At 51.3% G+C, this 27,643-nt stretch overlaps 2 protein-coding genes across 9 annotated transcripts in view; one reads left to right on the forward strand and one right to left on the reverse strand.

Moving 5' to 3' along the window:
• The first annotated feature begins 294 nt into the window (after window positions 1-294).
• CCAR2 (cell cycle and apoptosis regulator 2) lies at window positions 295-15,312 on the forward strand. Of its 5 annotated transcripts, none has more exons than XM_019966323.2 (21): window positions 295-446; window positions 1,320-1,415; window positions 1,698-1,789; window positions 2,217-2,308; window positions 2,509-2,623; window positions 2,795-2,924; window positions 3,099-3,195; window positions 7,741-7,860; window positions 9,475-9,697; window positions 9,784-9,897; window positions 10,194-10,357; window positions 10,801-10,972; window positions 11,060-11,287; window positions 11,382-11,600; window positions 12,216-12,360; window positions 12,484-12,566; window positions 13,254-13,400; window positions 13,552-13,663; window positions 13,757-13,945; window positions 14,060-14,265; window positions 14,492-15,312. In XM_019966323.2, the coding sequence occupies exons 2-21, from the start codon at window positions 1,358-1,360 to the stop codon at window positions 14,534-14,536; spliced, it is 2,751 nt and encodes a 916-aa protein (XP_019821882.1). In that variant the 5' UTR covers window positions 295-446; window positions 1,320-1,357; the 3' UTR covers window positions 14,537-15,312. The 5 variants fall into 5 exon arrangements, with proteins under 5 accessions (XP_019821882.1, XP_019821886.1, XP_070651004.1 ...); XM_019966327.2 differs by having other exon boundaries at window positions 12,487-12,566; XM_070794903.1 differs by having other exon boundaries at window positions 11,382-11,558.
• Window positions 15,313-15,600: 288 nt separating this feature from the next.
• The window catches only part of BIN3 (bridging integrator 3), a 50,558-nt gene continuing 38,515 nt past the window's right edge, over window positions 15,601-27,643 (reverse strand). For all 4 annotated transcript variants that reach the window (XM_019966328.2, XM_070794906.1, XM_019966329.2 and 1 more), the window contains 3 exons: window positions 19,158-19,299; window positions 18,820-18,954; window positions 15,601-16,401 (listed from right to left, as the gene is read on the reverse strand). In XM_019966328.2, the coding sequence (XP_019821887.1) occupies window positions 16,255-16,401; window positions 18,820-18,954; window positions 19,158-19,299 (424 nt within the window). In that variant the 3' untranslated portion in view covers window positions 15,601-16,254. The remainder of the gene's footprint in view (window positions 16,402-18,819; window positions 18,955-19,157; window positions 19,300-27,643) is intronic.

Raw genomic sequence — 27,643 nt, forward strand, 5'->3', positions numbered from 1 at the left:
TATAGAAACGGGCACTGATCATGCATCCTCCTCCTCCAGTCAGCTGGTTCTCTTGCTGCTGCCGGCTTGGGGGTCCGCCAGAATGAAGCATAGGTGCTGCTTTATGTTTGAGGGTCCAGCTCCATCTGTCTTTGGACCAGGAACCAGTTCTCTGAAGTCTGCTTTTCTCATGGGACACGTAAGCGCGGACACCACCGACGCGCGGCTTCCTAACGCATATCCGATCGGGGAAGGCGCACTTCCGCTCAGCAGTTGGAGCGGGATGGCAGGCCGGTGTGGGGGAAGGGAGAGGTCGGTGGAGAGGAGGGAGGGACTATATCCGGGAGAGTGGCAGCTTCCGACCAGTGGTCGTGCTTCCGGAGAGACGCTTCCGGTGGCGGCGGCAGCAGCGGCTCTGGTGGTTCCGGGTGTCTTTGTCCCCCCGGTGTCGCGGCCCTGGCCCGCAGGTGGGTTGGGGGGGCCTTCCGCCGCCCCTCTGCCTCCTTGCCCCTCCCCCGGCCGAGGGGCTGCGAGAGCCAAGCCGCGAAGATGCACTGGGCGCGGAAGGGGCCGAGCCCCTCTCCGGACTGCAAGTCTCGTCTCCCTGGCAACGGCCTCGGCCCTGGGGGCGGGCGGGAGGAGGAGAAACCGCGCGCCTTCGTCCTCCCACGGCGGCCTGGCCGCGGCCCGGCCCGGGAGATCCGGCTCTGGTGGCCGCTGAGACGGGAGCCGAGGCACGGGGAGCGGGGGAGCAGGAGGGCGGGCGCGCAGCCGGATTTGCGTTCGCCTGGCCGCGGAGCTGTCTTCTCACCAGCCCGTCCGGGGAACAACGGGCCGGGCTTCCGGGGAGAGGGCCTACACCATCTCCTCTCCGGCACCAGCCTCCTCCATTTTTCCGGGCCTTGCGTGGAGCTTTTTGGCGGATGTATTTGAATGAATGAATGTCACCAGGGCTCTTTCCAACCCTTCACTCTCCCCAACCATCTGAGGGTGGCGTGGCATAGTGAGAGGAGCGCTGAGTTGTCGGGAGACCTGGGTGTGAGTCCTAGTTTTTTACGTACCTGGTTCTGTGCCTCGGGCAAGTCTCAGTCCCTCCGAGCTTCGGTTTCCTTTTGTTTGAAAGAGTATAACAGTATTACCCATCACTAGGTTATTGTGAGAGAAACTGAAGCATTGTAATTTCTCTGTTTCCTGGTCCATTTCCTGTTCTCTCCATCTGTCTTCCCTGTTCATTCTCAGTATACATTTCCCCACTTTCCTTCAGATCCTTAGTTCCTTTTTGGGGGGTAGGTGGAAAATCTTCCCTGTGAATTGTTAATTTATTTCTTTTCTGATTGAAGGTTTTTTCCCAAGACTCTGAAAGAGGACAGCATTCCCAATGTCACAGTTTAAGCGCCAGCGGATCAACCCGCTTCCAGGGGGACGCAACTTCTCAGGTGATCACCTTTATCTCTACCTGGCCCCACATTGGGAAGTATGTGGTTTGAAGTTAGTCTTTAACAGACGTTAGTCTTTAAATCCACCAGGGGTTTTCCTGGTGGAGTGCAGTTTGCTGCTGATGTTTCTTAGGAAGCTAGTCGATGACCACAGTGGTTGTCAGCAAAACCCTGTTGGGACTTGTACGGATCCACTTTACCCTTTGGGTTTCCTGTCTTCTCTAGCTGACTCTAGTGCTTACCACGGTAGGTGCAATTCCTGGATTGCTTCTCTTCCAACAGGCGCAGCTTCGACATCCCTTCTGGGCCCTCCTCCTGGTTTGCTCACTCCTCCTGTGGCCACAGACCTGTCCCAAAATGCCAGGCACCTTCAGGTAAGTTGGGCATCCCGTCTAGTGAGTTTCAGCACTTGGGAGGACCTCAGCATGCATGGTTGTCCGATGCTTTCATTCTTACATGACATTGTTCATCCTTCTTGACACTCCTATCGTCAACCAGTCCAGAGGTAACTAGACCTCTCTGACTGGGGAGTCTTTGGTTTTGATTCTAGGGAAATCTCTAGGGTGCTTTTTGGAGTTAAGGAAGAACTGGGAATCCTAGAAGAAGCTTATGGCCCAAGAATCAGCATGACTTCTCCCACCTTCGGTAGATTATGTCCACTAGACACATGTGCTTCCTTCTACAGGAAGCTCCGTGCAGTACTTTGATCTGGGGCTGGAGGGGTGGAGAAAGATGAGATGCTAATGGCAGAGCATGGATAGATGCTTCCTCTTACCTTTAAACTTCACTCTTCTCATATAGGGTGGAGAGAAACAGCGGGTCTTCACTGGCATTGTTACCAGCTTGCACGACTACTTTGGGGTGGTGGATGAAGAAGTCTTTTTTCAGCTAAGGTAGGCTGAGGCCGTTCCCCTTCTGGAAATGCTTAACGGGATTCGGGTCTGTCACCGTGCTGGTGGGGCCTTCTAAAGACATTGCTTTGCTGTTATGCAAGGTGTGAGAAATCTTGATGGGAAGGGCCTCATAGGGACAGTCAAGGTGGCTTGGCCAGGGTCTCTCTCCTGACTGGGTCTCCTGGCTTGTGTGCTGGCAGTGTGGTGAAGGGCCGGCTGCCCCAGCTGGGTGAGAAGGTGCTGGTGAAGGCTGCATACAACCCAGGTCAGGCAGTGCCCTGGAATGCTGTCAAGGTGCAGACGCTCTCCAACCAGGTATTCATCTCTCCTCAGCATGTGCATTGGAAAGGGGTAGGAGGGACACCCTGGTGCCCAGAAAGATGGACAGGAACCTTTCTTTGGTCAAGGGGGTAGGGCCACATTTTTCCAAGGTAGTGAGCACTTCAGCCATGGGATGCCCTGAGTTTCCTGGTTACTGTTCTGCAGCCCCTACTGAAGTCCCCAGCACCTCCCCTTCTACATGTGGCAGCCCTGGGCCAGAAGCAAGGGATTCTGGGAGCTCAGCCCCAGCTGATCTTTCAGCCTCACCGGATTCCCCCACTCTTTCCTCAGAAGCGTGAGTACCAGCGACATGGATATTGGGGGTGTGGCTTTATGGAGTACTCTGGTTGAATGGACTTGTAAGAATTAGGTTGTTGCTCTCAGAGTAAAAGTGGAGACTAGAATAGGGGACAGGAAAGTTGGGCAAATATTTAGGTGTTTTGAGTCACTATCCATTTCCTTTCTGCAGCTCTGAGTCTCTTCCAAACATCCCACACACTTCATCTGAGCCACCTGAACAGGTTTCCTGCTCGGGGCCCTCATGGACGATTGGATCAGGGCCGAAGGTAAGATGATGATCAAGCAGGAAAGGTGCTTCATTTCTTTGCCTCTCAGAGAATGTGCCCCATCCCCCTTTTTTTTGACCACTTCTTAACACCAGCATTCTCTTTGTGCAGCTAGATCCTAGTCCCTTTACCCTAAGATAGGCTGACACATTGAGAAATATTGGAACTTTATAAGCTGGTTCAACAAGTAGGGATTTGGCATAATTCATCTTTCAAAATATCACACTGAATTTGTTTTTAATATATAATTTTGTCTTTTATTTCTAGTCTCTAAGATTGGGATACCAGGAATCAAAACTGAAGAAAATAGTAGTGTCCAAAAAAATTTTTGCAGTGTGTTTTTTTAACTGAAGCATAATTTACAATATAATACCAGTAGATTGGAAATTTTATGTATTATGAGATGATTACCACAATAGCTGGTTACTGTCTGTCACTCTACAGAGTTATTAAAGTATTGATTATATTGTCTGTGCTGTATATTACATCTCTATGACTTACTTATTTTATAATTGGAAGTTTGTACTTTTTAATCCTCCTTCACTTGTATTAGGGCTTCCCTGATAGCTCTTTTGGTAGAGTCTGCCTGCAGTGTAGGAGATCCTGGTTTGATTCCTGGGTTGGGAAGATCTGCTGGGGAAGGGATAGACTACCCACTCCAGTATTCTTGGGCTTCCCTGGTGGCTCAGTTGGTAAAGAATTCGCCTGCAATGAGGGAGACCTGGGTTCGATCCCTAGGTTGGATCCCTGGGTTGGGAAAATCCCCTGGAGAAGGGAAAGGCTCACTCCAGTATTCTGGCCTGGAGAATTCCATGGACTGTTTATGTATAGTCCGTGGGGTCACGAAGAGTCGGACATGGCTGAGTGACTTTCACTTTCACCTGTTTTGCCCATTCCCCCCACAACCCCCTCTGCTCTGGTGACCACCAGTATGTTCTCTATATCTGTGAGTCTGTTTCTGTTTTTTTGATGGTTTTTTTTTTTAGTTTCCTGCAGTGCATGATTTAATTCTTAGTATAAAACATGTTTCTTCCTATACACCACAGAAGTCAGCGATGTGATAGACTATGTATGTTGCACTCTGTCCAGAAATCCTGTGCTGTGGACATGTAGACGTGGCCTTGTGTGGAGCAGGCATGGTGGCTTTGGGCCTTTGGGGCATTCTGGGCCATCGTGTGTCATCTGTGAGCGTTGGGGACTGCCAGGAGCATGCTTCCTGTTCTCTCTGGCTCACATGTTCTGATCCTGCCGTACCCTACCTAAAAGTTTTTGTTTCTATCCCTAGGAGTTATGCTCTAGACTAGTTTGTTGAAGACACATTCAAGTTATTTCTGTCAGTCTTCTTTTTAACTTTTTATTATGGAAATTTTCAAATATAAGCATAGTAAATACCCTCATATACCCATCACCCAGCTTCAACAAGTATCAATATCTGCCATTCTTTTTCATCTGCCTTATACTTTGTTTTTTTTTTTTTTTTTTTTTTAAAGGTAAAATTTATGTAGGTTGATGTGCACAGATCTTAGATGGGCAGTTTTGACAAATGAAAAATCCCATGTGACTCTCACCCCTTTTAAGATACAGAATATGTCCATCACTCCAGAAAGGGTTCTCATGTTCTAGTTCTCTTCTGAAATGAGGACTGTTCTCAGAAGGAAACCGCTTCCTCTCCCAGAAGCCAGTGATTATTACTTGTAAGTAAGGGCTAAGCACGCAGTCTACTGCAGACATGTAAAGGGGGCATGGAGTTCCTCAGAGAAAAAGCTTTAAGCAAAGTGATGGAGCTAGTCTGCTGAAGCTGCTGTGTGCTGCCTCGGGGTAGGTCATTGGGAACTCTGGAGTGGGCAGCTCTGATTGTGTAGGATTTTTTTCCACAGCATCTCCACTGCTTAAAACAGTTTCATTCAAGTTACTGGTGTATAATTCACATACACCCGTACCTCTTGTCCTCTGCATCTTCTTGGTCTTCAGTTTCCAAGGACTCTCCAACTCTCCCGTTCTGTGAGTTTATTAAAGACTTTGTTACAGACTGAGGACAGCAGGTGCCCTCAGGGATAATGTAGCCTGGGTAGAAATCAATGGCTGCTATTGACTTTTTGCTTTAGGTTCAAATTCAGTCTTCCTGTAAAGCCAGTAGCATTTGATTGTCCAGGACACACCAAGCCCTGTGCAAGTTCTGTGTTCTGTTACTTTGGCCATAATGGTTCAGTGTCACGGTCTCTAGAGATAGAAGACATGACTTTTGGGAGTGAGATACTACCATGAGTCTGTAGAAGGGATTTGCAGAGCCGGGGAGGGGGCAGTAGCAATGAGGTCACCCTCTGGGGGAACAACCGTTTATAACCGAGTCAGCCATCTTAGTGTTTGACTGGAAACCAGGCTTTCTTTTGAACTTCAGGTTTTGGGAGGCAGAAACCAGTGTCTCCTTTGGATTGCTAATGCTGAACTACTGAGGGGTTTAGACAAGGATACTCAGCCGGGTAGACCATCTCAGTGTCCTGCTGAAGTTACCCAGATGGCTTCCACTGTTCGTGCTTTATAGTCTCTTCCTGACAATTGACAATAAAGATTACAGGATTCAGTGGAACATGCACTTCAACTTGAGGTTGACAGCCTTTCCTGAAGAGTTCACTTCAATCACGGGTGAGCTGAAGAGAGTTATCAAAATGACTTTGGAGCAGTTCTTCTGTTAGAGACACAGAAGCACTGATATCCCACAAGGGCAAGATTAGAAGGCAGCTTTTGGAGGGAGATACTGATGAACAAGGAAATTACCCAGGCAGAAATGTGAGAAAAGAAAAATTCTGCATTAAATATAATCGAGTTAGTCAATCAGGGGTGTCATGACTAGGGAAACAACCCAGGCAGGTCTAAAGGAAAAGAGCAGAGACCTGGTAAAAAAAATAGAATTAGCTCAGTATTACCTCAGCATGAAGAATTGACAGTTGATTTCATTTCCCCTGAGAGACATGGCTCCCCCGTCAGTCTGGCATTTTATAATGGCCTGAAGGCTTTGCTTTTCCACTGTTCTCATTGCTCGCAGCATAACGTAGTGGCACCGTAATAAGTGATTTATTATAAAACATAGTGCATGACATTATGTAAAGTTAAAGTACTACAAAAATTATCATTCCCTCTTTCCCTTTAAAGGTAAGCATTTAAAAACTTTATTTAATTAAAGTATAGTTGGTTTACAATATTAGTTTCAGGTGTACAACATAGCAGTTATACTCCATTTAAAGTTATGTGCTTTTATAGATCACACTCCATTTAAAGTTATTATACAATGTTGGCTATAATCCCTGTGCTGTGTATTAAACCTTTGTATTTTATTTATTTTGTACATAGTAGTTTGTACCTCTTAGTCTCCTATTCTTATCCCCCCATCCCCCTGTCCCCAAGGTAGCCATTCTTATATTTGAAGACCTTTAGAAAAGCAAAATTACTTCCTGTCACTTTTTTCCCCATTGTTCTTTCCTAGTCTTTATATATATATATATATATATATATATATACACACACACACACACACACATACACACACACATAGTTTTTATAATTTTAATCTGAGTTCAGATTTTTTTTAATACATTCTTATTTAACGTGTGTTCCATATTGCAGAGTAATCCTCAGAATTGTTTTAATGGCTGTATGATTAGTGAATTTTTATGACTTAAATGTGTAGGGTTAAGGGTTTGTGGGGCTTCCCTGGTGGCTCAGATGGTACAGAATCTGCCTGCAGTATGGGAGACCCAGGTTTGATTGCTCTGGTGTGGGAGACCCAGGTTTGATTGCTCTGGTGTGGGAGACCCAGGTTTGATTCCTCTGCAATGTGGGAGACCTAGGTTTGATTCCCCTGCAGTGTGGGAGACTCAGGTTTGATTCCTGGGTTGTGAAGATCCTCCAGAGAAGCAAATGGCTACCAACTCCAGTATTCTTGTCTGGAAAATTCCATGGAACAGAGGAGCCTGGTGGGCTGCAGTCCATGGGGTTGCAAGAAAGTCAGACATGACTGAGCAACTAACACTTTCTCTTCACTTTTTTCAAGGGTTTGTTACCAGATCTCTCTCTCTCAATTAAACTTGATAGAACCCATAGCATGGTACCATATATGTATCTCTTGTTAAAAAAAAAAAAAAAAAAAGTTAATTTTCTCATTTCAAAAATTTACATGTTAGCTGTAACTTACAATGTTTGTAAAAATATTAAAAAATTATTAGCTTTATCAGTCAGAGGCGTCCACCATTAATATTTTCTCTCAGTCTTTTAAAGCTGTTTTTGCTCATTTGAGGCACTGTTTTCTATACAGTGTTCCATACTGTACTTTTTGTTTAACATGAATGGTTTTCTGTGTTATTTAAAGCATTTAAATGTATACTTTAATATCTTTAATAACAGTCTCTTATATGGCTGTTAGTATGGCTTATTTATCCATTTCTTTAAAGTTCAGGATTCAGATGGTTTCCAGCTCTTTTTAGGCCAACATGTCCTGAAGCTGTATTTAACAGTATGGTTTCTTCCTTCTGGTGATGAATCAACCTCCAGCGATGACTACGACTCCAAGAAACGCAAACAGCGAGCTGGTGGAGAGCCTTGGGGTGCTAAGAAACCAAGGCATGACCTGCCTCCTTACCGAGTCCATCTCACTCCCTATACTGTGGACAGGTGAGTGGGGAGGCTGGGCTGGGGGGTGAGACTTGCAGGTGGTAACATTTTTCTTGTGTAAATACGATATAGTCTGGTAGTAATTGTGTATGTGTATTCTTATGACCTTTTTGCTCACTTCATTTTTGTTTTGTAATGTGACAAATTTATTTCAGAATCTCAAATTCAGGCCAGCATAGCACCACTGATTTATGATTTAATCACCAGAAGTTGTTATGTCAGCCTATAATTATGGCATCCCAATCAAAATCCAGGTGCCCAATACCAGTTATAAATCAGGTGGAAACTATGGGTCATGGGAACGGTGGGACTGGTTTCTCAGGGAAGCTCTGAATGATTTCTTGAGTGTGACAGCATGTACGAGGTCACAGGTCCCCATACAAACTTACTTCTCAAGCGTAGAATCTGAGTAGATGAGTGATCCCAGATGCCAGCTAGCAGGGGAGATGCAGGGCTCCAGCTGTTGTGTTAGAAGCCCCCCAGGGCAGATCCACTTTGCTCCAAGTAGAAGTGAGGGCGGCCTCTTAGCACCTCCTCCTCATGACGGGCAGGGAGGGCGGGCTGCCCTGCTTCCACCCCCAGGAGCAGGCCACACCTTGTACTCTCCATGCTGACCCACCTGCCTCCCTAGGGTAATCTCAGGAGACCCTGGTCCCCACATCACCACTGCGGCAGGGTACATCTTGAGTGGTCAGGACACCGATTGCTGATGATTAGCCACACACACAGCTGTGTATTTTTTTAAAATCACAAGTGGAAGCCTGTTGTACATACTATTTGGCACTTTGCTTTTTCACTTATCTTGGAATTTATTGCACATTAATGTTTGTTAGACTGATCTCATTCTTTTTAGCAACCACACGGCTAAGTGGATGGACCAGAATTTATTGAACCAGGTCTCCATTTTTAATCTGCAGTTATTCTAAATCTTGTTGTAATAATAAACGTTCTTCTGTAGACATGTCTGTGGACAGGTGCAAGTATTTTATTGGGCTCAGTTCCTAGAAATGGAGTAGCTGGCTTAAAGGTCTGTGAACCTTGAAGGTATGGCCAGGCTTCTCACAGAGGCTGTCAGTTTACCTTCTCACACGAATTGTGAGGTACTTGCACACCCAGCCTTTGCCAACACCGTGTCAGCCAGCTTCATGATGTTTGTCAGTCCAGTAGGTGAAAAGTGATACCCTGATTTGAATTTCTTTAATTATGAGTGATACTGAGGATATTTTCATGAGCTCTTCAGTCTCATTCCTTTTTCTAAGTATCTGTTGCTGTCAGTTTTTCCAGTTTTCTCTTAGACATGTGATTTTTTTTTAGTGATTTGTGAGTTCCTTTTATATTAACTTTAAGATAAAGACTCTTTGCTGTCATATATTGCAAATGTCTTTTTTCCTTTCCCTAGATTGACTTGTAGCATTTAGTGGTCAAATCTAATCCATTTTTCTCTCTTCAGAGGTGTCTTCCTTAGAAAATTCTTCTCAGATTATAATAGAATTTGCTTCCCTTTTCTTTCAAGTCTTTTTTATGGTTCCATGTAAAAAAAAAAAAAACAAAAAAAAGAACAAAAAAAACACTTCATCATTGTTCAATCTGGAACTCCCTGCTTTCTTCCCACAGCCCCGTCTTTGATTTCTTAGAACTCCAGCGCCGTTACCGCACCCTCCTGGTTCCCTCAGATTTTCTGGCCGTGCATCTGAGCTGGCTGTCGGCCTTCCCTGTGAGCCAGCCCTTCTCTCTCCATCATCCGAGCCGCATCCAGGTATCTTCGGAGAAGGAGCCAGCTGCTGATGCTGGTGCAGAGCCCCCCCCTACAGACAGCGACCCCACCTACAGTTCCAAGGTGAGTTGGCTGGGGTCCTGCCACTTGATCCCCTTGTTGAGGGCTGAGAAAGCTCTCGAGTGTCTCCTTCACGCCGTCCCTACCAGGTACTGCTGCTCTCCTCCCCGGGACTGGAGGAATTGTATCGTTGTTGCATGCTGTTCGTGGATGACATGGCTGAGCCACGGGAGACCCCGGAACACCCTCTGAAGCAAATTAAAGTAAGAGCTGGAGCCCAGGAGGCAAGACACACTTACTGACGATGGTCAGTCCCTGTCAACTGAGATGCTGCTCATGAGCTCAAAGAAACAGAGTTGAGATACTAGTCGTTCTACCCGGAGCAGGGTGTGGCCCAGAGATGGTCTTACTAGATTTACGTGGGGTTCAAGTTCATGGGTAGAGAGCTGCCCACCACGTGCAGTGTGGTTGACTCTGTTCCCCAGTTGTGCAGGTTGTTTCCCAGTAGGAAGCCCAGATGATTGGTTTTTCGTGTCTTATCCCTGGTCTCTCTTTGCAGTTTTTGCTGGGCTGGAAGGATGATGAGGCAGTGCTGGTTGGTGGTGAGTGGTCTCCTTCGCTGGATGGCCTCGACCCCAAGGGCGACCCACAGGTGCTTGTCCGCACTGCTACACGCTGCGCGCAGGCCCAGGCTGGCATCGACTTGAGTGCCTGCACCAAGTGGTGAGTGGCTGCCAGAGCTTGCCTGTGGGCACCACTGAGTGGGTGAGACCCAGGCGGAGGCCAGGCTTCTGCTGGGCCTTTCTGACCTGTCAGCTCCCGTCAGTTCCCTCATCCCAGCTCATCTCCCTCCCTCCAGCCCTGCCAGTGGTTGCTGTAGTCCCGAGCATGGCTAGGGATGTGTAAGTGTGTTGAGAGCCAGCTGACCCTCCAAGGCTCCTCAGATGTGGTCCCCAGCCACATTCCGAGCTCCTTACTGCCACGGCACTTCGGATAGTAACTGTTGGATTACCTGTCTCTTCCCATGGACCATTTCTTGAGGACTTGGACTGTATCTTTTAGAGCTTGGCCCACAGTACATGTTCATTAAATGTTGACTGGCAGCTGAAGCACTCACTTGTGAAAGTCATGGGTCAGCACTTCATTTCTCCTTTCACTGTGAGCAGGTGGCGCTTTGCTGAGTTTCAGTACCTGCAGGCGGGACCCCCGAGGCGGCTCCAGACTGTGGTGGTGTACCTGCCAGACATCTGGACCATCATGCCCACTTTGGAAGAGTGGGAGGCCCTGTGCCAGCAGAAAGCTGCAGAGGCAGCTCCCCCGCCCCCGGAGGTGCCAGTGGTGAGGCCAAGGCTTACGAACCAATGAGGGAGGGAGGTACCTGAACCCCGGGACCCAGGTGGTCATAGCCCTTGACATCTGCCACAGGAAACAGAGCCTACAGAGCAGCCGGCTGATGGATCGGAGCAAGCAGCAGACACCTCTAAGAGTGCCGAGAATCCAGAGGTCACCGCACAGCAGGAAGTGGACACTGACCTCCCAGAGGCCCCCCCACCCCCTCTGGAACCTGCTGTCATGGCGCGCTCCCGCTGTGTAAACCTGTCCCTGCAAAGTATCGTGGAGGACCGGAGGCCGAAGGAAAGGATCTCTTTTGAGGCAGGTGTAGGAGCTGGCGGCTGTGGGGCGGTAGCGGGTGATGGGAACACTCTCTGTCCTGAGGCTCATGGCCTCCCGCCACCTCCCCCACCAGGCCACGGTGTTGGCTGAGCTGTTTCTGGAGATGCTGCAGAGGGACTTTGGCTATAGGATTTATAAGACGCTCCTGAGCCTTCCTGAAAAGGTCGTGGCCCCGCCTGAGCCTGAGAAGGAGGAGGCAGCCAAGGAAGAAGAAGCAGTCAAGGAGGAGGCCAAGGAGTCCAAGGATGAGGTACAGAGTGAGGGCACAGCTGCCGAGGCAGACGCCCCGCCGGTGAGTATCGCTGCCCTTTGTGCGGGCACTGGGGCGGCAGGTCCTAAGGCCCACCAGAACTGGAGCACAGAGCGTGCCTCAGCTCTGCTCACTACCCCACACTCACTGCACGCACCTCCTGACCCCGGTGTGACTTGGGCACAGGGCATGTAACTCTCCTATGTGGCTACACAGCTCGGAGGTGAAGCACCTGGGAGAAGGGAGGAGGGCCTGGAGCTTCGTGAAGGGAAGCGTGGTTGACAGGGCACCATGGACATCTGTGTTCATAGCAGCGTTTTGATGGGTACAGGTGTTTTCATGACCCTATGGTTAACTACAGCACTGCATTTTCTTAACGGTTTCTAAAGTCCATGGGTCTGCTTCTTGCCTAAATATAATCAAGTAAGCAGATTGCTTATGGGACTGGGCTTGACTCCCAAGGAGCACCCCAGGTGTCTGGAACTCGCCCTGGTCTGCTCTGTGACCCCTGTGTAATGAAGTACATTAAATGAGACGCTGCACGTAAGCCTTTATACCATTGCCTGAAGACGGCCAACGTGAAAATGTTAACCGTTGTTATGGTGCGTAATTCCAGGGGCAGCTCTTCTCCTTATCATCTGGGTCTGCTTCTCCTAGAAGGAAGATGGGCTTTTGCCCAAACCCCCGTCTTCTGGGGGAGAAGACGAAGAGAAACCCCGGGGTGAGGCGTCTGAGGATCTGTGTGAGATGGCCTTGGACCCAGAACTGCTGCTCCTGAGAGACGACGGGGAGGAGGAATTTGGTATGTGTGGTGCCAGCCGGATGGTGGCTTCTTGACACTGTGGCTTACTGCTCTCTCGTTCTGGATGGAGCCAGTCTGGACCCACGTGGGCCTTGCTCTAGGCTCACCTCAGGCTTTCTGTAGCAGGAGCCAAGCTGGAGGATTCCGAGGTCCGGTCGGTTGCTTCGAACCAGTCAGAGATGGAGTTCTCGACCCTTCAGGACATGGTGAGACCTTCAGTGTGCTCTTGGGGCTCCGTGATCGGGAAGCCTGGCAAGGCCTCTGACTCTCCTGGGAAAGGGATGCTTTTACTAAATGGCCTCTGGCATTTTTTTTTAATAGATTGATAGTTAAAAAAAAAAAATTATTTATTTTGGCTTCATTGGGTCTTAGTCATGGTACACCGGGTATCTTTTGCTGTGGCACACTGATTCTCTAGTTTTGGCATGTGGGCACTCTAGTTACTTCATGGCATGTAGGATCTTAGTTCCCCAACCAGCAATTGAACCTTTGTCCCCCACGCTGCAAGGTAGATGCTCATCTGCTGGACCACCAGGAAAGGCCGAGACACCTGGCATCTTCTCATTGATCAAAGACAAAGGTGGCTCTTGGCTCGTGGGATAGCACACTCATAGGATCCAGGAGAATCCTTCAGTGTCTCTATCAGTGTGGTTCTGAGTGAGCTGTCTGATCTAGGAGCACACACGGTTCCTCTCTGGATGACAGGCCTTGGGGCGGAAGTGCCCCAGAGAGAGATCTTTGCTCACAGGCCAAGGGTCAGATCTCCAACTGGAAGGTGTGTCTGGGTGTGAATGTGTCAGCCAAGCTGCCTTATTTTGAAAGGGCTTCATCCTGGGTGATTTAGCATTAAGAGAGCTATTTGTAAATCCTGTTCATCCTTGTTTCTCTTGCAGCCCAAGGAGCTGGAACCCTCTGCTGTGCTCCCTGTGGACTGTCTTCTTGCTTTCGTCTACTTTGACGCCAACTGGTGTGGCTACTTGCACCGGCGAGACCTGGAGAGGATCCTGCTTACCCTTGGGCTGCGGCTCAGTGCAGAGCAGGTAGCGTCTCCCAGCCCTCCCTGAGATGCCTCCCCCAGTGTCGTTGTGTGCAGGTGTGGCTTGGGATGCTGTGGCTCTAGGTTCTTGTGCGCCATTACAGGGGCCTTGCACCTTCTTCTCTGTGGGCATCGTGGGTGTGTGTTTCCTGCAGGCCAAACAGCTGGTCAGCAGGGCGGTGTCCCAGAACATCTGCCAGTATCGGAGCCTTCAGTACAGCCGCCCGGAGGGCCCAGACGGGGCACTCCCTGAGGACCTGCTCTTCGGTGCGAACTGGGCCCTGCGGCCTCCAGGGGACGGGGGCGGGTGGGCTGCTTTCTCCCACTTCCCGTCCCTGAGTCTTCTCCTGGCCCTCCTAGGAAACCTGGACCTGCTACCTCCTCCCGGGAAGAGTGGGAAGCCGGGTACGACCCCAGTGGAGCACAAGGGCCTGGTGTCCCACAACGGCAGCCTCATCAACGTGGGGAACCTGCTGCAGCGTGCGGAGCAGCAGGACAGCGGGCGGCTCTACCTGGAGAACAAGATTCACACACTGGAGCTTAAGCTGGGTGAGTGGCCTGTGGCTTGGGGACATGAAGCGGGAGGCCTGCACCCCAGACTCCAGGCTGCCCGCCATCTGCTCCCCTCTTAGCTGAGCAGTCTCTCCGGCCTGCCCCCACCAGAGGAGAGCCATAACCGTTTCTCAGCCACTGAAGTGACAAATAAGACACTGGCAACGGAAATGCAGGATCTGCGGGCCCGGCTGGCCGAGGCTGAGGAGATGGCCCGGACAGCCGAGCGACAGAAGAACCAGCTTCAGCGGCTGCTTCAGGAGTTCCGAAGGCGCCTGACCACCTTGCAGCTCGACACACAGAGGATGCTTGAAAAGGTGAGCCTCCTGGAGAGCCGGCCGTTGCGTGGTGAGGTGGGTCAGCACAGCCGGCTCAGCTTCACTGGCATTTGCCTCCATCTGCTAGTTTCTTATGGAATCCATCAGTCAGCAGCTTGCGACCGGGAGCCTCCCAGGAGGAAGTGGTTAGTAGTTCTCGGATGGGATCTCGGATCTCAGCCCTTCCTCCTCCAAGTCCTGATTCTCGTGTGTCTGTTTCAAACAGGCTGACAGCTGGGTAGAGAAGGAGGAGCCAGCACCAAGCAACTGAGGGGCCTGGTGCAGGAGCCCTATGAGGTCAGCGATGGAGCCTGCTGAAGTTAGAGCCCAGAAAGCAGCCAGAACAGGACCTGGGAGCTGGAGGCAGGGGTGGCTGACCTGGCGGCACTCGGCCTCTGCAGAGGCGCTCAGGCCGTCAGGGGGGGGTCTGTCTGTGCCACGCGGGTCGGATGAGTGAGGAAGCCGGTTCCACGCGCAACTAAATCCAACATCTTGTGCACCCCTCGAATGTCATTTTGCCCTCTACTTTGGGATTCCTCCTGGGGCCCTTTCGTCTTGTGCTGACTTTCTCCTGTCCTCTTCCAGTTTAGAATAAGACAGGGCAGGAAAAGGCTTTTCAAGTCTGTCATAAGGTCTGATGCCAATAAACTAAAGGAGCAGATGTGGAATCTGGTTGGGGGTAAGAACCCTTATGAATGGCACAAATCCTGCCAGCTTCCAGGAGCAGGTTTTTGGGGAGGGGGCTCCCTGGCCATCACGGGAACAGTGTCAGTGTTAGCGAGCGTTTGGTGTGGGGCTGTGTCTGCCAGTCAACACTGTGTTCAGCTGCCCCAGGTGTGCCAGAAGAAACCAGCACCTGTCCCCCGGCTCCCTGTGTTCAGAATGTGGTATTGGCTCTGGCCCGGCCTTTCCCCTTCCCCACAAGTCTTGCCTCTTTCCATTAATCCGTGGTTTCAGTTTGACTTTGTATATAAAGTTGGTTTTCTTTCTTTTTTTTTTTTTTTTTTTGGCTTTTTGTTTTTTAAATAAACCAAAGTCAAAAACAAACCCAGTGTGCTCCATAGCTCTCCCCTTGACTCCTTGTCTAGGTCTGATTCTGCACTCTCCTCCCCACCCTCAACCCAGCCTCTGCTGGTGGAGGTGTCTCCTCCAGAGGGTGGCTGGTAGGGGGCAGCTCTGGGCTCCATGACCTGTTGGTCAGGAGAGGGGATGCTACGGGTGGTTGGGGCAACCCTGCCCTGACCACCCCCCTAAGGGGGTAAGGGGGCAGCCTAACCCAGAGAGAGACCTGGGGTGGCCCTTCCCTTCTTAATAGTTACAGCACAATAATATATGGACATTTCATTGAAAATTTTACTTGGAAAAATAAAGTTCCAAATAACCAGGTGAGACATAAACCCACTCTTCTTGCTCTGAGGCCCATGACTTGGTCGGTGACGTTTAGTGTGGTAGGATGTTTACACACGTTGAGTCCCAGCTTCTAGGGAAGCTGTAAGACTAAGGGTCTCCCCTGCAGGTGACCCAAAGGCTAGAAGTGGGCTGAGCCTGAGTGCTGGGAGACACTCCAGGGCAGTGTCGCAGCCTCTCCCAGAAAAGGTGAGTCTGAGGTGAAAAGGCAGCGTAGGTGGGGGACTCCCAAGGGAGCCCTTCTGGAGGTAGATGTGGTCCCCACTGTGCAGCCAGGCTGAGACCTCTAGGGAGCTGACAGTCCAGGCTCTGGCCCGAGGCCAGGAGGCACTTTGGACGGTTCTTCAGGAACAGACAGCCTACACTGCTTACCTGTCTGCGGGTTTCTGCTACGGTGGGGTAGGGACACAGCAGCCTGCTAGGGCTCTTGGTGTCAGGCCTTCCCAGGGGCTGGGGAGGGGGAGCCACCACTGTCCCCATACTTCTCCCAAGGAGGGGCCCTTTGCTGGCTGATGCCCGAGCTTTTGAAAAGGGCAGATGAGGGAGGCTGGCTTGTGTTCCAGAGTTTTCCCCAGGCCAGGCTCAGTCATCCGCCACGATGGAGAGGGCTCGGAGCTCGCTCAGCCTGGCCTCGTTCTCCCGCTCCCGCTGCTCGTCAGGGCAGCCGGGCTGGTCAAGCTGCTGGGTCAAGTCTCCGAAGATCTTGTGCATTTCTGAGTAGTACACGACCTGGGGGGGGAAGAGGAGAGGTCTGCAGGTGCTGTGCTCAGGACACGGGGCCCCAAAGCACTGCACCCCTGGGATGGCGAGCAGAAAAGTTGGAGCCTATGGGCTGGCCCCCTGCTGTTCCGTCACCTCCCCTCCGCCACCACCCTTCCCCTTGGACTGCAGGACAACCACGGCCCTGAGCCCTTCAGGAACGTTCGCTGCCCACTGCCTGGGTGCAAAGGGGAGTGAGGTGGAGGCTTGAGCTCTCCAGGCAGCTGAGGGGAGAGGGCTGGGGGGAGTGGGTGGACCCTTGGATCCTGGGGGTGGGCCTAGGGAGTCAGGGGCTACCTGCTTTATGGAAGCCAGAAGCTCTTGGCCGTGGGGGAGAGGTCACGGTAGCTCCCAGAGCCCTGGGACAGTCTTAAAGGTTAAGGTGAGAGGGGACACAGTTCTGGCCTCTGTCCCTTCCCAGCCCTGACCACGCCTCAACTGCAGACCCAGGAAAGCCAAGCCAGAGACCAGGATTGTTCTGTGTCTTCTGCACAGACATGAGTAGGAAGGAGGCCTGCAGGAAGGCGGTGGGGGCAGCAGGCTGAGGAGTGAGGACCATCAACTTCTCTCAGGTGGTGGAGGGCTGGGCAGGCCCCAGGGAGGCCGGGGGCCCCTTCTGCCTCAGCCTCCACCTCACGACCAAATGAAAGCATGGGCTTTGAAGAAAACGTTCGACACTGCTCGAACACCCTGAAATTTTACCAGCTCCAGCTCCAAGCTGTCTCTGGGAAGGAGGAACTCTCCTTTTCCAGAGGCTTGCAGTGCTACTAGGGGCAAGGCCAGGTCACGTCACCTTCCACACTCCCAGAGCTGGGTCTCCACTGGCTGAGGGGTAGTTGAAACAAGGTCTCCAACAAATCCTGTGTCACCCGAGGGGCTGGGGCCTGGGCTGGGGTGGCAAGGACGGGTGGCTCCCTCCCCCAGCTCCCTGCCCCGATCCGCACTGCGCAGGCTGAGTCACTCAGAATGCTCACTTCTGTGACTAATGACAGCAGCAGCCGCGGGAGGGGGAGGCTGGCGCTGACGAGGCAGTAAACAACCCCTCACCACCCTGCTGCTTGGTTACAGGGCACCCAGAGCTCCCCGCTTGGGCACTTGGAGGTTTTCCTCCTGCGCACAATGCAGGGTGGAGGGGCCGTGCTGGGGGCCTGGGAGCACGGCACAGGAGAGGGAAGGCTAGGGTCTTCTCAAACCACTGCCCCTTGGCCCAGGGAGAAGCCGCTGGAAGCAAGCCTGCGTGCACCTCCAAGGGCAGGGCTGCCCCACGCACTCAGCTCTCTGCTTCACTTTCCCTGCACCCCCGGGGTTCTGGTCACTAATATTAATCCTGCTCAGGGCTCCGGATCCCATGATTCCCATGGGTTTTGGGGTTCTCCCAAGATAGGCTGGGAGGGAGAAACCTGGCTTTTCCTCAGTGTCTGCAACTGTGGATGCTCCAAGAATGAGTGTGTCCACTAGAGGGCGCCAGAAACCCAGGCCAGGAGGTGAGGTGTTGGGTTGGAGGCGGACTGGGGACATGCTGAGCCTTTAGCTTTGTTACCTGGTGGGAAATTGGCAGGATGCTGACTACCTGCAGTCACCTTGTTGGGGGAGTAGGGGTAGGCGGCAGGGTGTCCCACATATAGAAAACCTCTTGGTTTTGGCATCTCAACCTTCTCTCTTTTCACAAATGGGGAGACTAACTCCTGCTAACTGCTTGAAGAACGTGGGGCGGAGAAGGAGGGCAGCGGTGACTCTGTCTTTACACCCTTGATGGCAGGAGGCATGGTTCCTAGGGCCACCTCAGTGCACCTCCACCCCAGCCCAGCCCGAGTGAGCCTACCTTTCCACCGAAAGTGGTGCCCCAGAGGGAGTGCTGAGCATGGTTCTCTCCAGGGTTTAGGGACCCTGCCCAGGGCTGCTAAAGGTCAAGACACTCCCTAGTCTTCCACCAAAAGGGCTAATCAGGGAAGGGCAGGGGTGCAGGGTCCTTAGGAAAAGGCCTCTGTTCTTCACCTGAGCCCACCAGGCAAGGTACCTGCCCATCAGGGTGAGGCACTGTAGGTGCGGCCTGGTTTCTTCCTGCCCTTGTGGTTGAGTGGGAGTGGGGAGAACTTGAGGGAAGGACTCATGGACAAGGGGGACTCCGTCCCAAGGCTGGGATTAACCATAGAGCAACGGAGGAACCAAAACAGGAATTCCAGCCAACAACCAGAGGTGCCTGGATTCCTCCCCTCAGGCAGTGCTGGGGAGTTGGGGGAATGGGCGGGGGTGGTGGGAGAAAGTGGCTAAGCCCACTTCAAGTGTGTGGGGTGGGGCTGGGCTGGTCTGAAGCCCACAGCTGCCTCTCCACCAAGGGAAGCAGCGCTGGGCCATCCTCCGGGGCAGGAGGGGTGGCAGCCGCCTCACCTGTGCTCTGATCAAGGACTCAAAGCTGGGCTGGAAGTAGTCCAGTCGGCTGTTGTAGAAGCGCGGCATCTCATCCAGGAGCTGCTTGTTCTTGGCCTCAAAGTCATCCCGCACTGGCCTAAGCTCTTCTCGGGCCTGGGGAGCAACACGCTGGGTGTCACGGCTCACCCAGAACCCTGACTGGGGCAAGATGTGTGTGTGTGTCGGGGGTCGGGTGGGGTGGTAGAGGGAAGGCGGAGGTGTCAGGACATCTGGTGTCTTAGCCCCTTGGTGAAGGAGGAACTTGCCGTGTCGGACCACACGGCTTCCGGTCCACCCCCAGCATTTCTTCCTGGTACCTGGTGGAGTTTGGCCAGCACCGGTCCCGTCTTCTCCTTCTCCTCGTACTTCTCCACCTTGGCTTGCAGCCTTCTGTAGTCCTGCAAGGCCTGCTCCCGCCGTTTCACTGCCATGTTGAGACTCGGGAACACACTGCCGAACCTGGGAAGACAGGCCTGTTCTTAGAGCTGCAGGCTGGCAGTTCATCGCTCATTCAGAAACACATACTGAGTGTCTACCAAGTACCAGGCTTCATTCTAGATCTTGGGGATCTTACTATGGATGAGACAGATGTGGCCCTGGCTTCAGTGGGGTACATGCTGAGAATATCACCAGGGGGTAAGGTCGGGGGAAGGAAGACAGGGTGAAGGGCCTCTCCATGGCCCCTAAGGAGACTCAGGGGGTCGTGAATACAAGATGCCAACGATGTGGCCACTGCCTTTTAGCCCCCACCTTATATGACTCCACACATTTCAGAGTATGGAGGAGCTGAAGACTCCTTGGAGTATTTTTTTTTTGACTTGGTACAAAATGATTCAGCTTCTATTAATTAGCATCACGCTTCTGAGAAGAAACAAAAGACAGATGAGCTAGCAGAACCAGGAGAGCTCCCTAGACAATCACGAAGGGACGGGTGGACAGGGCTCAGGAAGCCATTTGAGCAAATGGAGACACACCCCTCACGACTGGGCCTGGATCCAAGGGTGCCCCAGGAGCTGGGCCAAGGGCAGCCACTCCGAGGGCTGGTGTCAGAAAAGCCTGGAGGTCAAGCTTCTGTCCAACATCTTCCTTTAAAAAAGTGCAAGAGCTGAGACCAGAGAGATGACATGAATTGTCTAAGGTCACAGTTAGGTAGTGAGGGTCCAGCAGAGGTCCACTCAAGGGGCCCAGCTCTCCATCTGGCACCTTCCCACCACCTCACACTGCCATCAGGTGCAACCATACCTACTCCCGTATTACTCAGCCATTAAAGAAGAATGAAATGATGCCAGTTGCAGCAAGACTGATGGACCTAGAGATGACGATACTAAGTCAGACAGAGAAAGACGAGTATCATATTGTATTGTTCATACACAGAATCTAAAACACGACACACATGAACAAAACAGAGATTCGTAGACAAAGAAAACAAATGTAGCTACCAAACGGCAAGACTGTCAGTCACTGAGTCGTGTCTGACTCTGCAACCCCGTGGACTGCAGTTTACCAGGTTTCCGTGTCTTTCACTATCTCCCAGATTTTGTTCAAACTCATGTCCATTGATGAAGGGGAGGCGTAAATTAGGAGTTTGGGATTAGCCAGATACACGCTGCTATATATAAAATAGGTGAACAAGGATTTACTGCAAAGTAGTCGTTGTTTAGTCACTAAGTTGTGTTGGACTCTTTGCAACCCCACGGACTGACTGTAGCCCGCCAGGCTCCTTTGTCCATGGTATTCTCCAGGCAAGAAGACTGGAGTGGGTGGCCATTTCCTTCTCCAGGGGATCATCTGGACCCAGGGATCAAACCTGCATCTCCTGCATTGGCAGGTGGATTCTTTACCACTGAGCCACCTGGGAAGCCCTTACAGCATAGCATTGGGAACTATATTCGATATCTTGTAATAACATATAATGGAAAACAATCTGAAAAAGAATGTTTATAAAATACACATATATACACATACACACACACACATATAACTGAATCGAGAATGCCCTGGTGGTCCACTGGTCAGGACTCTATCTGCATTCTCACTGCCAAGGACACAGGTTCAACCCCTGGTTGGGAAACTAAACTCCCACAAGCCACATGGCATAGCCAAAAAATAAAAACAAAAAACAGAATCACTCTGATGTACACCTGAAACTAACATAACCTTGTAAATCAACTATATTCCAATAAAATAACAACCTACTCCTGCCCTTTTCTACCAGTTCCACCAGAAACGCAAGAATCCGCATGTTCTGCTGTTGAAATGGCCAAACTGTCAAACCAAATGTTTGAGAAAAATGACTCAAGGAGCTCTGCCCCACCAGGATAAAGGAACCACAGGGAAACACTCTAGCAGCTGGTCAGAAAGAGCAGCAGCAGAGGCTCTGGTGTGGTTGGCCGCCGTGGGCACAGTCTTTGTGATGAGGGTCCTCTTTGACTAGAAAGGGCAACCCAGTCTTGAGACAAACCCAGGGCACGACCACATCCAGGTAAGGATGCTGCGTTCTCCTCGACTAATGAGCGTGGGAGGAGGCCAGGCAAAGCCGTGAGTGGGTTTTCTGGAACTGGACAGGAAAAGACAGGGTGGTTTGAACACTAAGCCTGAGTAGCTGGTGGAGATGCCACCTCCAACTGAGAAGATGACGGCCCAGCGATTATTCTATGGCTGACAAGCATGAAGAGGGAGGCTCAGAAAATGGAAGTTTGGGCAGGAAAAAGACTCAACAGATCAAGAGTGCAGTGACCTAAGAGTAATGACCACTTCTGCCAGAGAACAGAGGACAGAAACCTGCCTGGAGCATGACGTCCCAAACAAAGCTGTGGACCCAGGCAGTAAACTTGGATGAAACAAACAGGCCACTGAAGAGGATCCTTCTAATTGCCTGGGTGTCTGTAATGGGCTCACCGTGTAGCTGGAGATGCTAATGTGGGCCAGAGCAGCCACCCATCTCAGAATCCTCAGTCATGGACCCCTGTACGCTGTAATCAAACCAATACCCGAAGGACTGCTCTGCCGGGCAGAAGACTCAGGCCTACTTGGTGCTGAGCAAACTGGAGCAGATGGCCACCTCCACGACACATGGTCCCCCAGGTAGGGCTGGACACCTAGGTGGCTGAGACCCTCCAGAGAAGGTGGGACTCATTTCACCTCTTTGGCCTCAGGCAGTGCTACAAGGGGGTCTCAGGTACTGGGGGAGCCCCTCCCCTTCCACCCAAACTGGACATGGACCACCAGCAGCTGCCCTGACTTTCTCATTAGCAACACCCCTGCTTGGCAGCCCCAGTGTTCCTAGCCTCCGCTCCATCTCTCTGGCTGCCCGGGAGGTGGTGGGTTGGGGCGGGCACAGAGACAGGACAAGGACCAGGCAGGCAGAGAGCTGCAGACAGTTTCCTCGTCTTTGTCAAGGTGCTGTCGCCTCAGCTCCTGTCCTTAGGAAGGAGGGTGCCATGACACAGAAGCAGCGGGTGCGGGTTGTTGTACAGCTCTGGACGGGCCACCGTCCCATGGTCAGTCAAGCAGTTCTTGCTACTCTGGCCCCAGCAGCACCTGAACCACACACAGCTCATAACTTCTCTTTCCCCGGTGGTCAACCAGGTTGTATCTCCAAGGCCAAGGTCAGATACACTTTGGAAGACTGACTCAACACGGGAACTGGGCTAGCCTACACAGGAAGTGTGTGGAAGATGAGATGGCAAGAGTGAGCATCGACATTTTAGGAATCAGTGAACTAAAATGGACTGGAATGGGTGAATTTAATTCAGATGACCATGACATCTACTACTGTGGGCAAGAAGCCCTTAGAAGAAATGCAGTAGCTCTCATATTCAAGCAAGAGTCTGGAATGCAGTACTTGGGTGCCATCTCAAAAACGACAGAATGATCTCTGTTCTCTTCCAAGGCTAACCATTAAATATCACAGTAATCCAAGTCTATGCCCCAATCACTAATGCTGAAGAAGCTGAAGTTGAACAGTTCTATAATGACCTACAAGACCTTCTAGAACTAACACTAAAAAGAGATGTCCTTTACAGTACAGGGGACTAGAATGCAAAAGTAGGAAGTCAAGAGATACTTGGAGTAACAGGCAAGTTTGGCCAAGTGCAGAGTGAAGCAGGGCAAAGGCTAACAGAGTTTTGCCCAGAGAATGCAATGGCCAGAGCAAACACCCTCTTCCAACAACACAAGAAACGACTCTACACATGGACATCACCAGATGGTCAATACCAAAATCAGATTGATTATATTCTCTGCAGCCAAAGATGGAGCTCTATACAGTCAGCAAAACCAAGACTGGGAGCTAACTTGGCTCACATCATGAACTCCTTATTGCAAAATTCAGACTTAAATTGAAGAAAGAAGGGAAAACCCTAGACAATTCAGGTATGACCTAAATCACACCCATTATGATTATACAGTTGAAGTGACAAATAGATTCAAGGGATTAGATCTGATAGAGCGCCAAAGAACTATGGACAGAGGTTCATGACATTATACAGGAGGCAGTGATCAAGACCATCCCCAAGAAAAAGAAATGTAAAAAGGCAAAATGGTTGTCTGAAGAGCCCTGAGAAAAAAGAAGCTAAAGGCAAAGGAGAAAAGGAAAGATATATCCATCTGAATGCAGACCTCCAAAGAATAGTAAGAGATAAGAAAGCCTTCCTCAGTGATCAATGCAAAGAAATAGAAGAAAACAATAGAATGGGAAAGACTAGAGATCTCATCAAGAAAATTAGAGATACCAAGGGAACATTTCATGCAAAGATGGGTATGGACCTAACAGAAACAAGAAGATATTAAGAAGAGGTGGCAAGAATACACAGAAGAACTGTACAAAAAAGATTTTCATGACCCAGATAATCATGATAGTATGATCACTCACCTAGAGCCAGACATCTTGGAATGCAGTCAAGTGGGCCTTAGGAAGCATCACTATGAATAAAGCTAGTGGAGGTGATGGAATCCCAGTTGAGCTATTTCAAATCCTAAAAGACGATCCTGTGAAAGTGCTGCATTCCATATGCCAGCAAATTTGGAAAACTCAGCAGTGGCCACAGGACTGGAAAAGGTCAGTTTTCATTCTAATCCCAAAGAAAGGCAATGCCAAAGAATGCTCAAACTACCACACAATTGCACACATCTCACATGCCAGCAAAGTAATGCTCATAATTCTCCAAGCCAGGCTTCAACAGTACGTGAACTGAGAAATTCCAGATGTTAAGCTGGGTTTAGAAAAGGCAGAGGAACCAGAGATCAAATTGCCAACATCTGTTGGACCATCGAAAAAACAAGAGAGTTCCAGAAAAACATCTACTTCTGCTTTACTGACTACACCAAAGCCTTTGACTGTGTGGATCACTACAAACTGTGGAAAAATTCTTCAAGAGATGGGAATACCAGACTACCTGACCTGCCCCCTGAGAAATCTGTATGCAGGCCAAGAAGCAACAGTTAGAACCGGACATGGAACAATGGACTGGTGGTTCAAAATTGGGAAAGGAGTATGTCAAGGCTGTATATTGTCACCTGCTTTTTTAACTTATATGCACAGTACATCATGCGAAATGCAGCACATGAAGCACAAGCTGGAATCAAGATTTCCGGGAGAAACATCAATAACCTCAGATATGCAGATGACACCACCCTTATGGCAGAAAGTGAAGAGGAACTAAAGAGCCTCTTGATGAAAGTGAAAGAGGAGAGTGAAAAAGCCGGCTTAAAACTCAACATTCAAAAAACGAAGAAGATGGCATTTGGTACCATCACCTCAATGCAAATAGAGAAACAATGGAAACAATGATAGACTATTTTCTTGGGCTCCAAAATCACTGCAGATGGTGACTGCAGCCATGAAATTAAAAGGACTCTTGCTCCTTGGAAGAAAAGCTATGACAAACCTAGACAGCATATTAAAAAGCAGAGATATTACTTTGCTGACAAAGGTTCATCTAGTCAAAGTTATGGTTTTTCCAGTAGTCATGTATGGATGTGAGAGTCAGACTATAAAGAAAGCTGAGTGTCAAAGAAATGATCCTTCTGAATTGTGATGCTGAAGAAGACTCTTGAGAGTCCCTTGGACTGCAAGGAGATCCAACCAGTTAATCCTAAAGGAAATCAACCCTGAATATTCATTGGAAGGACTGATGCTGAAGCTGAAGCTGCAATACTTTGGCCACCTGATACGAATAACTGACTCACTGGAAAAGACCCAGACGCTGAGAAAGACTGAAGGTGGGAGGAGAAGGGGATGACAGAGGATGAGATGGTTGGATGGCATCACTGACTCAATGGACTTGAGTTTGAGCAAGCTCTGGGAGTCGGTGATAGACAGGGAAGCCTGGCGTGCTGCAGTCCATGGGGCTGCAAAGAGTTGGATGCAACTGAGTGACTGAACTGAAGTGAACACAGGAAGTAGGAATCCAACCCTAGGTTGGACAGGTCCTGAGCTGAGGCAGGGAGGAATGGATCCAGGGCAGATTTCCAGGCAACCTCAGGGGATGAGTGTGCTCACAGGAGGCTACCTTCAGCCTTGTGGGAGCGAGACCACTTGTCCTCTGGAGGGGAGCAGCAGCAGCTCTGTGAGACCCCCCAGGAAAATGGTCTCTTCACCACACTAACTCCTGTCTCCCATCAGAGCACTCCACAGTCAAACCAGAGGCCGAGGGGGGCTGCTCCACTCACTCCGTTTGCCACCAAGGATCATGAACCACTTACTACCTGGGTGGCTTTGGGCCCTGGACTTCAGGACCCCCTAGGGGTGGGGTCATGCCCTTCCCATACGCAAGCAGGGAAACTGAGGTGGGGCAGGGGGGGTCAGCCAGTGTAATCTGAATCCCTGGCTCTGGTCACTGCCTCACGGAAGCCCCACCTCCTCATTTTCTCCTCAGAAGTTACAGAACTCTGCCAGCTCCATGTATTAGAGAGTATAAACACCACAGTGCTGACCCCGCTCTCCTTGTCTGGGGTGTGTAAGTGCCGCCTCTACCTTCACGTCGGGGCAGGGACGTGGGAGGGAGGTTAGGACAAGCACAGGCTGGTCCCCAGGGCCTGGGCCCCTTCCAGACATGGCTCTGGGACCCTACAGGGCACCTTCGGAATTGACCTGACAAGGACAAGTGGCCCAGCTCTCCCTAGGGACCAAGTCTGCACTGTGACTGGGTGGCCATGAAGAAGCAAGGCTGAGGGCTCAGAACATCTCTGCCCAGTGCCGGGGGTCCCCCGAAAATTACTGGTGAGGGGGACATGGGGTCCCTGGGCCAGGACCCCAGGAGGGTCTCTGTCCTCCATGCACAGAGTGACTCCAGCCCATGACAGCTCCTTCAGGGAGGTGATGATGGGCTTGGTCATTTCAAGAGTTTAGCCCTGCTCCCCTTCCATAGACAGGAGACAAGCCTGGCCTGTGCACGGCTCTTCCCGCTCCACTGCACTGCCCCGCCTTGGCAGTTGTCACTCTGGACCATTTTTTTGGAATGCCGCATGGCTTCCTCACTACATCCCAAGCTCCTAAAGACTGAATCACATCTACCCACGGAGAAGCAAGAGCAAGGCTGGGCCTACCCCGAGTGCTTGCTGAAGCTCTGTCCATTTCTTGCCCATCCTGAGTGGGAATCAGCAAATGTCTCCCGGGTGAAGAGGCAGCGGGAGGCAGAGGGAAGGGAGGCCGGCTGGGAGGTGGGCTGGGAGCAGCCGGCCCTGGTGGGGAATGCCTGCCATTCCTCAATCTGTGCCCACACAGCCGGGATCTTCCACCCACCAGGAAAGGGAAATTGAAAGCATCCCCATCCGACCATGTGAACACGGCCCAGAGACTGGGATTAGAGGCCGAGCCCCCCAGGGGAGGCCGGGGGCGGTGGGGAGGCCATGTGGCAATGTTCCTCATCAGAGGACAGGAAAGCTGCAGTTTCCTGTTTCCGGTGCTGGGGTCCCTGGGAGCTTCTCGCCTGGCAAGAAGCGGCAACAGGCAGCGCCGGGTTTACCCGGTTGGAGGGGATCGCATGTCGGCCACGGGATGCATAGAAGCCAGGCAGGCAGGCAGGCTGGCCAGGGGGCTCAGGCAGAGGTCAGCGGATCTGCTGCGGAGATAGTGGCCGCCCCCTCGGCCGGCCACTCACCCACCTTCCTGGCAGGTGGTGGGCTGCTGGGGTGGTGGGAAGCAGCCGGGATCTCTCTCCAGTTGGCTTTAGAAGCCAGGCATCAAATTTCAAGGCCGCCTCGTTGGTGGTGAAATTGAGGCGGGAGTCAGTCCCCCAGTTCTCCAGGCTGGTGTCCCCTGCCTCACCCTGCCAGCCTGGGTGTCCATAGCAGCCTCCGTGATAGCCCCTGGGACCCCCGTGGGCAGGGTGTGCTTGGCCCGAGGTCCTTCCCACCCAGCTCTGAACCCTCACACCTGGAGACTGACTCAGAGAGCCATCAGCAGTGGAGCTCTGATACCTCCCTCCTGAACTGCTGGCCCCTCCAGCACCCAGCTCCTTGGGTGACTCTGCCACCTAGGCATGGGCAGGGGCTGGGGGCAGGGGCCCAGGGCAGGAGTGGGGAGAAATCCCTACAGGCCAAGGTCCGTCTCCCTGCGTGGCTGAGCCTCTAGACGGCCTGGCTTAGAAGGAGCTCTCCCTAATCCCACCCCTTGGACCCGAACAGGGAACAAGAGCTCAACAACCCCAACGCCAGGGGCTGGAGGATCAAAAACCTGCCCTCTTCATCTCCCTCCGGGCCCTGATCCAGGCCTAATGGTAATTAGCGCAGCCTCATTACCCAGCCCTGGTGAGGCAACGGCCAGGGACCACCACGGAAGAGGTAATAAAGAGCAGCTGCT

The sequence above is a fragment of the Bos indicus genome, chromosome 8 (assembly GCF_029378745.1).
Source record: "Bos indicus isolate NIAB-ARS_2022 breed Sahiwal x Tharparkar chromosome 8, NIAB-ARS_B.indTharparkar_mat_pri_1.0, whole genome shotgun sequence".
NCBI lineage: Eukaryota > Metazoa > Chordata > Mammalia > Artiodactyla > Bovidae > Bos > Bos indicus.

Bases quoted from the DNA above. Each gene is read 5' to 3' on its own strand.
- CCAR2 (XM_019966323.2), top strand. From the start codon at position 1,358: ATGTCACAGTTTAAGCGCCAGCGGATCAACCCGCTTCCAGGGGGACGC. The intron at 9,898-10,193 runs GTAAGAGCTGGA...CTCTCTTTGCAG, and splicing joins ACCCTCTGAAGCAAATTAAA to TTTTTGCTGGGCTGGAAGGA. The intron at 13,664-13,756 runs GTGCGAACTGGG...TGGCCCTCCTAG, and splicing joins CCCTGAGGACCTGCTCTTCG to GAAACCTGGACCTGCTACCT.